Raw genomic sequence first — 13,791 nt, 5'->3', positions numbered from 1 at the left:
AATCATGCAAAGATGGTTATATTAATTTCTTATAACACAATACTGATGTCATCATTATTTGTTGAAATAACCCTTATTTTTAATAACAGCTTTCATTTGTCTTGGCATGCTCTTAACCAATCTTTTACATTGATGTGTGACTTTATGCCACTCCTGAAAAAGTTTGAGGTAGCTCAGCTCAGTATTTTCCTCTTGATCACAATACAGAGGTTCTCAATGTGGTTCAGGTCTAGCGCTTGGGCTGGACATGATAGAGTCATGATGTGACAGTATATACTCTCTCTCTCTCTCTCTCTCTCTCTATATATATAGATATATATATATATATATATATATATATATATATATATATATATATATATATATATATATATATATATATATGTGTGTGTGTGTGTGTGTGTGTGTGTGTGTGTGTGTGTGTGTGTGTGTGTGTGTGTGTGTGTGTAGATGTCTATGCCTATAACTACTATAGAAACAGAAAAAGGGGAGGATACGGACGTGGCGCATCCCAGGCTCAAACCAACCCGCTCTAAATACTGCCTGCTCGCTTCTGATTGGTGGTCATGAGCGTCAATCACCACTCGTACTGTACCTCATTCATACGGTCACATAGACTAACATGTACTCCTCACCTGATTGCTCCCACACACACTTGAGAACATCTGAACCAAATAACTTTATCTTGGTCTCATCAGACCACAGGACAGGTTCCAGTAATTCATGTTCTTAGTCTGTTCTTCAGCAAAAAGTTTGCGGGCTTTCTTGTGCATCATCATTAGAAGAGGCTTCCTTCTGGGACAACACAGGCTGTGCAGACCAATTTGATGAAGTTTGCAGCATATGGTCTGAGCACTGACAGGCTGTGTTAATAAGATACATCTTAAATGCAAATTAGAAATACATTTAGAGCCATTATCGTGCAATTACCATTATCAATTGACATTTAAATCTCTCCAGTCATAATGTTCATTGAAAATCATTCCTATTCAATCTGCACCAACTCAGAATATACTAATTCATTATGCTTTGTTCTGCCGGACAAGACCAGTGTTAAATGCATTGCATCATTTGACCTTCTTCTCTTTGTACTGTACAGTAGGTCTGCAATAACAGCAGGATTATTGTAAGTTGGTTTACAAATAAACCACAGGACATGTCTCGAAAAAATATCAATGCATCCTGATAAGTCTTCCATTTGCAAACTATACCTTCCTTTTCAGGTTTGTCTGAAATGTTGTTGTTGTTTTTATTTGTTATTTTGTTTTCTGATTTTTTATTTTGTTTTCTAAATTGATGTTTTGTTTTCTAATTTGTTATTTTGTTTCTAGATTTGTTATTTTGTTTTGCACTTCTCAGACTCTATAATTCAGGCAATCAAGCAGGATTGCTGGAAAGCCCATCTCTGATTACTTCATAGAACTCCAAGTAAAAAAAAAATCAGAAAATAAGCTTTTTTTTAGCACAGACCTTTGTAATGGGCCAATTGCCCAATTTTTTGGTCAACAGTAAAAATTTTAAATGTTACCTCTTCCCAGCGGAGAGAAATATAAACAAGCAAAAATGCAAGATTTTTTCATTTCATGGCCATGCAGTGATTAAACGTGGTGCTAATGGCGGTCAATGGGGAATAAACAGCCCTGATATATAAATGAGGGATGAGGAAATCTAATGCTGCACAAAAACTAACAAAGCATAAAAGCCAATGTTATTAGTCATCTTTTGACATATCCAAGACTGTAATAAAATGTAAAAAATTCAGTTCACTTTGTTTTTATATTAAAAATAAGTCATTTTCTGTGTATTTTTAGGCAAATTCACTAATTAATTAGTAATTTTTTATTTTTTTTTTAAGATTTAGTAGTTTTGATTAGAACTTTTAGTTTATAATTTTAATTTAGTGGACGTTTTTGTCCATGAACATCACAAAAGGGTAGTATTGTTAAAGTGTCCACAATGATTAATCCTCAAATTCTGTAAACTACCTACTACTATTCTAGTTCATCTGGCAGGTACTTTTCACACTGGGCCACAGTTAACTTAAATCCAAGGGACAAACAATAAAAAAATGCAAACAGGGATAACAAAACAAACACTTTATTTACAAATAATGTAAAACATTGACAGGGGAAATGTGGAATACAGCATGGAGAACACTGAAGAAACAAAACCGAAACAAAGACAAACCAACAACAAGGACTGTAATCTGTAAACAGGAAAGGTAATTAGTGTCAGGTACGAACAGGTAGGAAAACAGATGACACACAACACACTGCCAAGATGTCCCCTAATGTCCTTGAAGTTCAAGCATGACTTGGACAGAAGATTGTTTTGCCAGAATAGTTCTTCTTTACAGTACGACCTCGCACCTCTGTATTCACAATATAATTATTGTGCTATTGTTGACTTCAGTGGCCCCTATAATCATTTCTTGAAATACAGCACAACAGCCTCAGTTGGTTTCATTCTCTTTTGCCACCAGTGATGTAAAAATGAACATGTGTACACTCATGACTATATATGAGTGCTCAGCTGATAAGATATATTTAACAGAGTCCTGTCATTCTTTACAGAAGTCAGACATCCAGTTTTAAGGGTATATGAAATACTTTTGAATACTGTAAATTAAGATTACTTTTCCATATGTTATTTCTTTTGGTTCACAAGCTTGTTATTGCTGCAGTAACACAAGTATCTGGCAGTTTTTACGTAATAAAATATATTGGATCATTGATAATGCACTCTCAAAATAAAAATGTATTTTCTTATATTAATTAATGATTTTAATTAGTGATAACTCATGTTACTTGTCATGTTAAAGTGGTTATTTCATTCAATGTAATAATGAACTACAATAAAAACAGAAAGGGAAAAAGTATTAGAAGGTGGAAGTAAACAATATAAATAAAAAATGATAGCACACTTTCATTGGTTAAAAAAATAAAAATGAGCATTTGTTTTGCTAATTGGTATAACAAATTCTATATACAACATTTATTATTTATTACATAATATTACATAGGCAAATTCAGTAAATTTCAGGGAGATGAGGTGATACTCTAGGTTTTTTAGTTAACACAAAAAGTGTCTCTTGTTTGTCTAGGCTTCTTCTAATAACTTCTAATAACTTTATAGAGATACTCTAACACCCAAAAAAGGTTCTATCATGATGTGATGTTACCAAGTGTCTACATGGGAGTGGCTTTCAAAACATGATCGCACAAAAGACAAGCACAGGCAAGATTTTTCACGAATCAATACACCGCTTCAGTTACCTAGAGACAAAATCTTAAAGGTAAGATCTTTATAAATAGTTTTATTAATCTAATTATTTGGGAGAAATAATAATTATAATAACCACCAAGATACAAATCCAAATATCTGTTAGTCAGTCTCCGGTCTTTAATCCTGTCATCTAATCCTTCATTTTAACTTCTCATCACAAAGCAGTATTTACATTCACAGTATTAGTTCATTGGTATCTTTAAATATTTTTTTCTGATTTTCTATGTCTGTAATGTTTACATTTATAAAGTATTAAAAGAAGTGACAAAACTTCATTATGTGTAAGGTTTTTCAAGACTGCCACAGTCGGTTGATGGTTAGAATGTTAGCATACAAGTATAATGGCTTTTGTGTTAACCTGTTTTTCTTGTTCCCATTTTTAATATGCTTTAACAGTTTCAGTTCATGATAAATTATCAATTTAAAAGAAATGACTGTGTTTGCTTTGTCATTATTGTTCCATTAATATATAAATACTTCAGTTCAGTCAATGTGTTTAGTGCATATCTGATATGATAACAGCTTCTTGTTTTTAAAGTTGGGTGGCGTACTTAATGAGCATACACAACGGAAGCTTTGACTAAGCTCTCTGATCACTATGTACAAAGAAGCAAAGTACAAGATTTCTAACAATTAACCATTAGCAGCAGTTTTAACATCAAGAGTAAACTCTGTTCTCTTTTGTTTGCAGTTGGAAAATGGAAAAGTGAGAAAGATGAAACAATTTTCTAACTGCCTGGCTGATACTAGCATTAAAAAAGTATACCAGTTTTGTCAGCTCTGGCAGCTCTTTGGTAGCATTTACATGTAAACAAAATATAACCTATGGGATTGTTTTTCATAGCCGTTGTGACACACTTGAAAAAACATGACTAGTTTGAGCACTAAAGCTCATTCATCACTGGAGAGTGTTGATCCTCTGTAGACTCAAAGAGTTTAGAATTATAGACAGAAATATTGAGAAAGCAGATTATATTAACATAAGTATATGTGTATTGTACATTCATACATATGTATACATGTATGTAAGTCATTTGTTTTTGAAGAAGTTTCATAGATCTTGAAGCAGGTAGGATATCCTTTTGTCTCTTCATGTAATCGCAGACAGATTTGATGATTTTGAGATCCAGTTCTATAGGGGATAAACCAGCACTTCTAGGACTACTTATTCTTCTCTATACTGAAGATAGTCTGTATGACAATGGCTGCATGTTTGGGGTTATTGGCCTACAGAGTACATTTGGAGCCAGTCTGTATATCTTGATTTTATTGTCTGAGCTTGAACAGCACATATTGAAACTCTAGTCTGCTTTGAAATCTTTGAACTATTTTTATTTCCACAGACTTGAAGATGATAACCACCAATGTACAGATTCAAATACTGATCTGTCTGTATCTCATAATAAGTCAGACAGTGGCCTTTATGCCTTTTTGGACAAAATCTAAAAAGCATCAGGATATAACTCATGATGCAATTCTACAAACAACAGCTGATGTTTGCAAACTGCAAGCACTCCAGCAAGGACGAGATATTGTTCTGGTGATTAAAGCTATTTATATCTATTGAAATCCAATATTGTTTTGATTTTTTTGTTGACAAGAAATTGATTTTCTTCATCCAGCCTGTCTCACTGACAGTAGAGTCAGTGGCAGAAGTTTGTTCCTCATCTAATTTAGCCAAGCAATTTCAAAGGAACATTGATAAGATAAATAAGCACAATGCTTGGATTGACTATCGTCATCCTTTTACTGGAAGTTACCATTTTGACGATGAGGAGTTTTTGTCTGGACGGAATCTTATTACTGAAGGAGTTTCTGTTGTCAAATACAGTGTCAAGCAGCAAAGATATGAAACTGCCAGAGAGACACTTGGTAAAATATTACACACTTTGCAGGTATGACACCATGTTTTTGTAAAGCAGTATTATTGGTAATAACTGAGATATTGTGATGTATTTTAAAATGAATTTGAAATTGTAATATCCCAAGAAGAGTCCTGAAGCAATAGGACATTAGTTGCTCACCATTAACAAAATGTGAGGCTTAATTAATCATTTATTGATTGTATTTTAATTTTGACTATGCTTCATGTCTTTTCCTAAGGATTTCTACAGTCATAGTAACTGGGTTGAACTAGGAAATAGAGAACCTTATTCCAACCTGATTAAACCAGACACCCCGATCAGTAACATAGCAGGTAAATGAATAGACTATTGGTATATGGGAAAACCTGTGGTTTACATCTGTTTCCTCATTACCTCTGTTTCCTCATTGATTGTTCTTAGGTTTTGGCACATCTCACTTATCATTTGATAGTAACAAGTGATGTACAGGTGATATAACATTCCAAGATATGCAGTAATACAAAAATATTATATTTGGTCATTTATTTAGTCATATGCAATATTACACATCTATGAGTGATAAAAAATATGTGAACTTCTTTGTTTAACAGTTCATTTGAAGTCCATCTGTTTTTGTAATTAACCCCCAGATGCAGATTTTTTTTAAAGTAATGCAGTATTATTATCGACTACTGTCCCTTTATAAAGTAGTCTAGGTTGTGCAGCATAGACACTAATGCAACTACAAAAATAATACATGGCAGAGCATGTTTTAAAGAAAGTAAAGCAAATAACTTTGATGTCATACAACATAAGTTTCGTATCTGTATTGCCAGATTCAGATACATGCAGACAATGTACAAACAGCACCTGCACAGCAAACATACTGGAAGAGGTCATTGAAAAGCGGAAACTAACATCAGGATACTTTGGCTTGTTCAAACCAAAAGGTAATATCTCAAAAACTTTAAGCAGACAAAAAATCAGAAATATGTATTATGAGATGAATATACAGAACATTTAAACTTCAAATTTCTATTTTATCTTAAGGAAAGTGCAGTCATGGGGGATTATTTGATCCATCAAGTTGGTTTGAAGGTGGCATAAATAAGGATACTGACAGCTCTAGCCATGGTTATCTACATGATGTGGCAGCATCAGTAGCAACTGCTGCTACCAGAGAACTATTGGAAGATATTAGAGCAGCAGTTGGAGATTCTGAATTTCTTAGGTATCAGAACAAGTCTTTTACTGTAATAGTTTAACTTTGGAATAGTTTTAGACTGTATGGAGAGTTACTGGTATTCGGGTTGTTGGATTTTTTAGGAAAAGTAGCATGTGATTAGTATATAGACTAATCTAATGCTCTTGTAGGAAGTGTATGCTTGACTCGCCATCTCCATTTGGTAGTTGTAATGTAATACAAAAATGATAGGTATTAAGATGATGAAAAAATAAGAGAAAACATAAAAAGGGTTATCACAGAATGTAATGTATTGTAAAGTTTATTTGTAGTAGATGTGAGTAGAAGTAGTATTTCTCTTTAGCTGCAAATCCAGGTTTATCTGCTTAGTAGTACAGTTATATGTAACACTGCTCTTAATTGTCACCCTCAGACTAATGGGATTCAGTCAGACTTCAGTACTGTGTTTTGTTATTGATACCACTGGTAGCATGTCTGATGACATTGATGAGGTCAGGAGAGTTACTTCATCCATTATTGACAGTAAAACACGCACAGCAGCTCAACCTTCAGAATACATCCTTGTGGAATTTAATGACCCTGGTAAGTCAGATGGACCTATTGTTTATAAAATATTAATACTTGGGCATGCCACGATATGCTTTGTGTGATTATATGCATAATAAACACAGAAAGATTGATGACAAAGTGATAATAGCATCTAGCAAGAAAAATGCTATGAACAAAATGCTTGACGAAACAAGTAGGATTATCAACTTGATGTACAAAAGTTTGTGAACACAATTTAGAAGGTTATTCTCTATCCTTAGGACTTGGTAAGAAAAAATCTGCTCAATGAAGTTTTCTTCATGATTCTATAAAAACCTTTAAAAGAAAATGTGTCAGTTCATATGCTTGGTTATATTATTTATTTATTTATGGCATTTAGCAATTGTTTTTATCCTAAGCAGCTTACTTTTATCTCATTCATACAACTGACCTATTTGTATGAGCTCTTTCGATGAATGAGAACTCTTAGAAGTCCAATTTTTAGCATTCTAAGCTTCAGAAAAGCTTCAGAAATGCATATTCCATTTTGTTCTACACATAAGATTACCTGCAATGTCCTGCACCCAAGCTTATGATATATAGCTAACTAAATAACTGCTAGTGTACCAATAATCTGAGCTCAATTCAATGGTATTACTGGTAAACTAGAGCTCTTTCAACATACTTCTCAGCAGGTGTTTCTCTGCAAAAACGAAAATCTGTTTGACATTGAAATTCCTCCTAATTCATGGTGATAATAGGAATTCAGTTTCACAATAGACAACATCACACCAGGCTGGAATTTATTATTTCCCTAAAACAGCATTTTCAATCAGGTTTTATGTTTAGGTTTAAATTTTTTTTAATGAAAACAGATGAAGAAAAGGTGAAACACATGAGCTTAAAAAGTTGACTTTTTAAATAACATTAAACAGGTGAGAATAATAATGCGAAGAGATTGGGCAAATATGTTCAAACAATGCACCATCTGGTGGTTTGGGGGAATTGTCTAGGTTACGGTGATATAAAAAAAAATTTGTTCTTGCACATTGTTATTTCAGATTATGGCCCGCTAACAAGAACAACTGATCCCAATTTGTTTAAAGAACAACTCAATGCACTTATAGCTCACGATGGAGGAGATGAACCTGAAATGTGTCTCTCAGGACTCAGGGTAAATTCAGATCCTGGTGCTCTTTGAATCATGTAATCCAAACAAACATTTAAGTGACTTGCTATATTATAATGTTTTGTTGTTGATTTCAAAATATTACAATGTCTAAAAATAAAACATGTAAAGGTTAAAAGATTAAATGTTAAATATTCATTAAAGAATGACACATCATACTTTTTATCCATTTATAGTTACATTTATGGAAACATTTGAGTTCATGTTAAATCAGCCACAGTAGAAATTCATGACAAAAAAACTGCTTCTCCTATTACAAAAAGGCCAAATAGTGTTAAGTCCTTGTGTTAAAAATACTTTAGCTGTTTTAAATTTCTATAAAGAAAGTTAAAAACTTTATTTCAAAAAAGTTGACTTCTTGTTAATGTCTCTGCCACTTGTTCAGTCAGTCATTTTGTCATTCCTGATTAATTACATTTCAGGTGTTTATCCTTATTTCTATTTAATTCCAGCTTGCCCTCACTGGATCTCCACCACAGACTGAAATTTTTGTTTTTACTGATGCTGATGCAAAAGATATATGGTTGACAAGCACTGTGAAAGCACTGATTGAGAAAACAAAGTCTGTTGTAAGTATCTATAATTGTAAAAAATATTATTGTTTTTCTCAGTTAGATTGCATCCCAGCATCCCAGGTACACCCCCCCTTCCTGCCATACCCTCTATATCCCTGAAGGGCTCTGCATGGCAGGGACATCCTTTTTTTCTGTGTCCTTTTGTTTATGTTCTATAAAACTGATTTGAGACTATGTCATTTGTTAAAAGCACTTTACAAAATAATTTGAATTGAATTGCATACCATCTGTCTCTACTTTGCCGCTCAGATTGGGTCCTTACACTTGATCCAGTTTGATCCGTTTGATCTGCCAAGACGAAATAATTGTTCTTTTTTCTCTCAGAAGCCATGGTACTGTTAATTCCACAACATAAGCCAGCTTTGTTGTTGGAGACCACAGGACCATGTCACGCCGGAGTGTTGTAGTTACTATTTCTACATTAATTACTTTCACAAAATATTGAACTAGAATCTTCACCAATATGGACAAAGCTTAAAGAAATGTGTCAATGAGAGAAGTAAATATGTTAATATCTTTTTTCTATGCAATAAGGTCTAATATTCACAGTAATCATCTTAATGGTATTAATAAATCTTCAACTACAGATAAGTAAGAAGTACTCAAGTACTCAAGTACCTTTGTACCTGAGTACTTCATTTCGATAAGTAAATCCTACTCAGTGCATAACATGTTTCAAGAATGACAGCAGTATGCATACATATGAATTCGGTGTTAAAGCAATGAGAAATACTTATAATGTTCTGATTAAACAATTAAAGGTGAATAAGCCCATTTAAACAATTAAAGCCCAACTAGTTTAATTAGTATTCAGTGTGCAGTACTTCAGTGTTTAGAGAATTATTTTTGTTGTTTGATGATTGTACCAAAGCAGCTGGACAATCTGTAATATACACACACGACTATTGATACTGACTATTGATACTATTGTTAATTTAAACATTTTTAAAAGATGTTAATTAAAATGAGATAATATTGGCAAAGCACTAAATGTTCTTTCTTTCCGAATCTGAAGGTGACCTTTATGCTAACTAATGGCTTTAGTTTTCGACGTCACAGAAGAAGTATCACATCTGTACATCGCCAAAAGCGAGCATCCACTGGGTTTTTCACTCAGCTAAACCAGGTCTACCATGACCTGGCTCAAGCCTCTGGAGGTCAGGCTATTGAAGTCACCAAAGGAACTCTAGACCAGGCCACTAGCATTATTGCAGATATCTCCAGCTCTACTCTGGTAATTATATAAATACTTTAGACAAAACAGAGAGAGGCATAATAAAGCATCCCTTGACATCCGTCTTTACATTCAGTGCTTCTGGGATAGTTTTAAGATTAGCACTGTGTCTTCATCTCAAGGACATACATTTGAGGATGATAAAGTACAGAGAAGACAGATAGTTTGAGAGAATAGAATAGAGAGAAGAGTTAATAAAGAGGTTTTAGGCACAAGTCTTCTATTTTTCATGCTGCTCTTTCATCCATCCATAAAATCAAAACCTTTTTTTTTTTTTTACCAAAGACACACTTAAGGACCCCATCCACTTTTAGTCATGTTCCCTTAATGTGGCTATCAAGGGAGGGGTGGATCCTTGACCCTGGATAATACGAATGTATTTTAAAAATTAAAAAAAAAAACGATTCAGTGATTTGTTAAAATAATATAATACTTAAATTTGTTGGTTTTATTTTTATTTATTTTTTTTTTAGAACACTTGGAAAATTTCATATTAGCACTAAGAAACAATCACTTTTCTGCTTCTTCAGGTCACTCTATTTCAGGCTGTAAGGAACCCAACAGAAACTGAAAACTTTTCAGTCTTTGTGGATTCTTCTGTGCAAAACCTGACAATTTACATCACAGGCAACTCTCCAGATTACACCATCATTAGTCCCTCAGGTCTGTGGGTGAAATAATCTTCATTCTGAGAAACAGCAACATACTGTACACGTAACATCCACTTTATGAAATACTATGCTAAATGTAAATGTATACTGTGCTATTGTCTAATCCAGGATTCTCACAGAACAGCACTGTACTGAATGGGACACTGGGGCGTATTCGTAAAGTTGGTAACTTCCATACAGTGCAACCAAATATTGCAGATCAGACTGGACTGTGGCTCTTCAATATTAGTTCAACACAACCCTACACCATCAAAGTTGTTGGTAAAATCTGTACAGCTCCCTCCTGATTATCTGTGAATTAACACATGGCCGAAATTAATGATATAGTACAGTGAGTAACTTACTGAGTCTGTCGGCTTGTCTGTCTGTCTTTCTGTCTTTTGTCTGCCTGTTTGTTTTAAACATTCAGGTCAAAGTGCTGTTGACTTCCTATTCGACTTTGTAGAATTTTCCCATGGGCTTCATCCAAGCTATTCTGTATTAAACAGACGGCCTGCAAGTAAGTCATTAACAGATAACCAGTTAATGACATTACCAGATAATCAGTTAGTGCTGTTTAAAGCATTTTCTTTTATATCCTTGTATGTTTGTTTGTTATGGTAACAAAACAAAAACCCTAATGTTTCTTTTATTCCCTTCATTCAGACACCAATGTCAGCCTGTTGGTGTCCATGGTAGGTGGGGATATTGTGAGGCCTACAGAAGTGTTTCTGGTTGAAGCATCAAATTCAATATTCAACACTTTTGGGTCACTGGAAGAGGTAGCTAGTGGCCAGTACTTAGTGACCTTCAACAGCATCCCGGCAGGAGCATTTACTGTTCGTGTGGTTGGACAGAACAGTCTCTCTAGATCTTCAGATAACATCTTTCAGAGACAGTCACCAACTCAATTTCAAACATCAACTGTGACTATAACTGTAAGTCTAAAAACAAAATGAGCTTCAGAAATTGTTACCAGCACCATAGGTAAAAAAAAGAATGATCCTTTCATTTAAATGTGAAAATAGTTATAGATAGAAGTAGTTGTAGTTATAGATAGAAGTAGTTGTAGTTATAGTCTTGTGAGCAAACAATGTTTTTTCTTTATACTTGCCCTCATGAAAGGACTCAACATCTTGCAAAATAATATGTTATAATTTTATACAACATAACAATTTGATTAAAATTAAACAGTATACATGAGCAGTAAATATTGTGAACCAAATGTAATGCTGGACTCAAATATAGGAAGTAAAAGAAAAACTGTTTAAGTAAAATCAAAGTTTGCAAATACTGATTTTAATGGCATTTAATAATAATTTTTTTGGGGGGTAAAAATTTAGTTCTTTTTTTGCCTTTCTTTCTTACCCTCAGACTCAAGAAGTTGGAACAATGGAACCAGGAACAATATTCACTCTCCCCTTTACAGTTGCAACTAATAGCTCTGGAGGAAGCTTTAATATTAGAGTTAGCAATGATCGCAATTTTAAAACTCAGTTTAACACATCCATAACTCTTAAGAGTGGAGTCAGTGTGAATGATACAGTAACTCTGACTGTACCTGGAAACACTCCCTCTGGAACTGATGTCACTGTGACAATTGAAGCTGAAGCAGTTGATGGAAGTGACTCCAACTACGCTGTGCTACGTATTGCTGTCATTGCACCGGTAATTACTAATATTACAGTAAATATTCCTGGACATTATCAAAGGAGTGTTCAATGTCCACATTCTGTTGTTGAAGAGAAGGACATTTAGGTTTCAAAGCTGACACTTCATTACATTATACGTCAGCACCACTGAAACTCCAACATTAATTTCCTGTTTCTCTGATGATCTGGGAAAAGCTGCTCAATGGCCAAAAATATAAATCTGTTTTAAAACAAAAAATGAGTGTTTCTGCCTTTACTGTACTTTGGCACTAAGATTTCACATATTTATACTAAAATTATATATATATATATATATATATATATATATATATATATATATATATATATATATATATATATTATTATTATTATCATTATTTATTTTTTAATTTGAAGGAAAGTCTGTAGTCTGAGCAATAACAACACAAAATGTCAAAATGTCTGAACTGAAACTAATACTGAAATGTTGTGTCTTTCTTAAAGATAACAGATTTTACGCCTCCTGTGTGTGAGGCTGTTAATGCATATGCTAACTGCTCAGGCAACTGCAGCCTCTCCTCATGGTACCTCACTGCCAATGTGACTGATGGAAATGGATCAAGTGTTCCGACTGTGAGAATCCTTCAGGGAAATGGCAACCTCACCACCACTACTGTGCTCAGTGACACAGGTGTGAATGTCACTATGGTCATCTACAATGCCTCTTGTTGTTTTGTAGATCTGGAACTGGTTGCTGTGGATGAAGTTGGAAATGTTGCCACATGCTTTAAATCTGTAAGAGCTACAGAACCAATCACCAGCACTGTACCCCCTGCAACCAACACCACCAACATCACTACAAATACTGCTACAGCATCCACAGCTCGTCCCAGCAACCAAGCCAGCATTAATAGTGCTGAATGTTTGTTTTTGCCAGTCTTCCTTTGGATAAATGTAGGAGCATCTGTTTACCAATTCATGCATCTCTAAGAAATTTAGAGAAAATATCTAAAGATTTTGCAGTTATACCTGTTTGAAAATGGTTTGCTTTATTATTGTCTTATTATATATCAGTGTGTAACAGGGAGGACATCTTACTTGCTTTATTCACAATATATATTTCAAGAAGTCTAAACTTTGGGCTCATTATTCTTTGATTCAGGGATCTTTTACCATTAATTGTCAGTACACACACATACAAACACACTATTTGTACTAATCATGTTAAAGAAACAGTTTTTGCCTACAATTTAAAATCTGTGGGATTGAGCTACAGAACCACAGTAATTACAGGCTTATTGCTATTACATGCATACAGTGTTAATGTTTGGTATCGTTCTGGTAGAGCTTTCATCTTTCTTGCTTGCATTTGAATAATTCTATCTTAAGTGCAAATTTAAGTGCATTTTATTTTGAAATAGCCTGAATTGCATTTTAGAACTGCATGTACTGGTAAATAATGAGGGAGTTTTCTTTAACTGGTATAAGGTGATTTGATGTATTGCATAGAACATTCATTATTTCCCCCCCAAATAATTAAATACTTAATTACAGCCAATGTTTTTACAGTACAGTCTATATTGTCTTTTTCTTGTATTCTTTCCTTTGTTTCATTTGCTATGAGATAAATTAAAATTACTTTAAACACAGT

At 33.8% G+C, this 13,791-nt stretch overlaps 1 protein-coding gene across 1 annotated transcript; it reads left to right on the top strand.

Moving 5' to 3' along the window:
* Positions 1–3,222: 3,222 nt before the first annotated feature.
* LOC113656451 (von Willebrand factor A domain-containing protein 7-like) lies at positions 3,223–13,681 on the top strand. The gene is made up of 16 exons (XM_047811909.1): positions 3,223–3,295; positions 4,629–4,825; positions 4,908–5,180; positions 5,389–5,482; positions 5,966–6,079; positions 6,180–6,360; positions 6,746–6,915; positions 7,923–8,035; positions 8,503–8,619; positions 9,641–9,859; positions 10,390–10,522; positions 10,639–10,791; positions 10,940–11,029; positions 11,176–11,447; positions 11,884–12,177; positions 12,645–13,681. Exons 2-16 carry the CDS (start codon positions 4,637–4,639, stop codon positions 13,128–13,130), a joined length of 2,898 nt encoding a protein of 965 aa, XP_047667865.1. The 5' UTR covers positions 3,223–3,295; positions 4,629–4,636; the 3' UTR covers positions 13,131–13,681.
* Positions 13,682–13,791: the final 110 nt, after the last annotated feature.

Source organism: Tachysurus fulvidraco, chromosome 4 (genome assembly GCF_022655615.1).
Source record: "Tachysurus fulvidraco isolate hzauxx_2018 chromosome 4, HZAU_PFXX_2.0, whole genome shotgun sequence".
Taxonomy (NCBI): Eukaryota; Metazoa; Chordata; class Actinopteri; order Siluriformes; family Bagridae; genus Tachysurus; species Tachysurus fulvidraco.
Note: the sequence above shows the minus strand (reverse complement) of the source record. Positions and strands in the feature narration are given on the sequence as shown.

Coding starts and splice junctions, on each gene's coding strand:
- LOC113656451 (XM_047811909.1), top strand. CDS start 4,637: ATGATAACCACCAATGTACAGATTCAAATACTGATCTGTCTGTATCTC. Junction 9,860..10,389: donor ATATCTCCAGCTCTACTCTG/GTAATTATATAA, acceptor CTGCTTCTTCAG/GTCACTCTATTTCAGGCTGT. Junction 11,448..11,883: donor CATCAACTGTGACTATAACT/GTAAGTCTAAAA, acceptor TCTTACCCTCAG/ACTCAAGAAGTTGGAACAAT.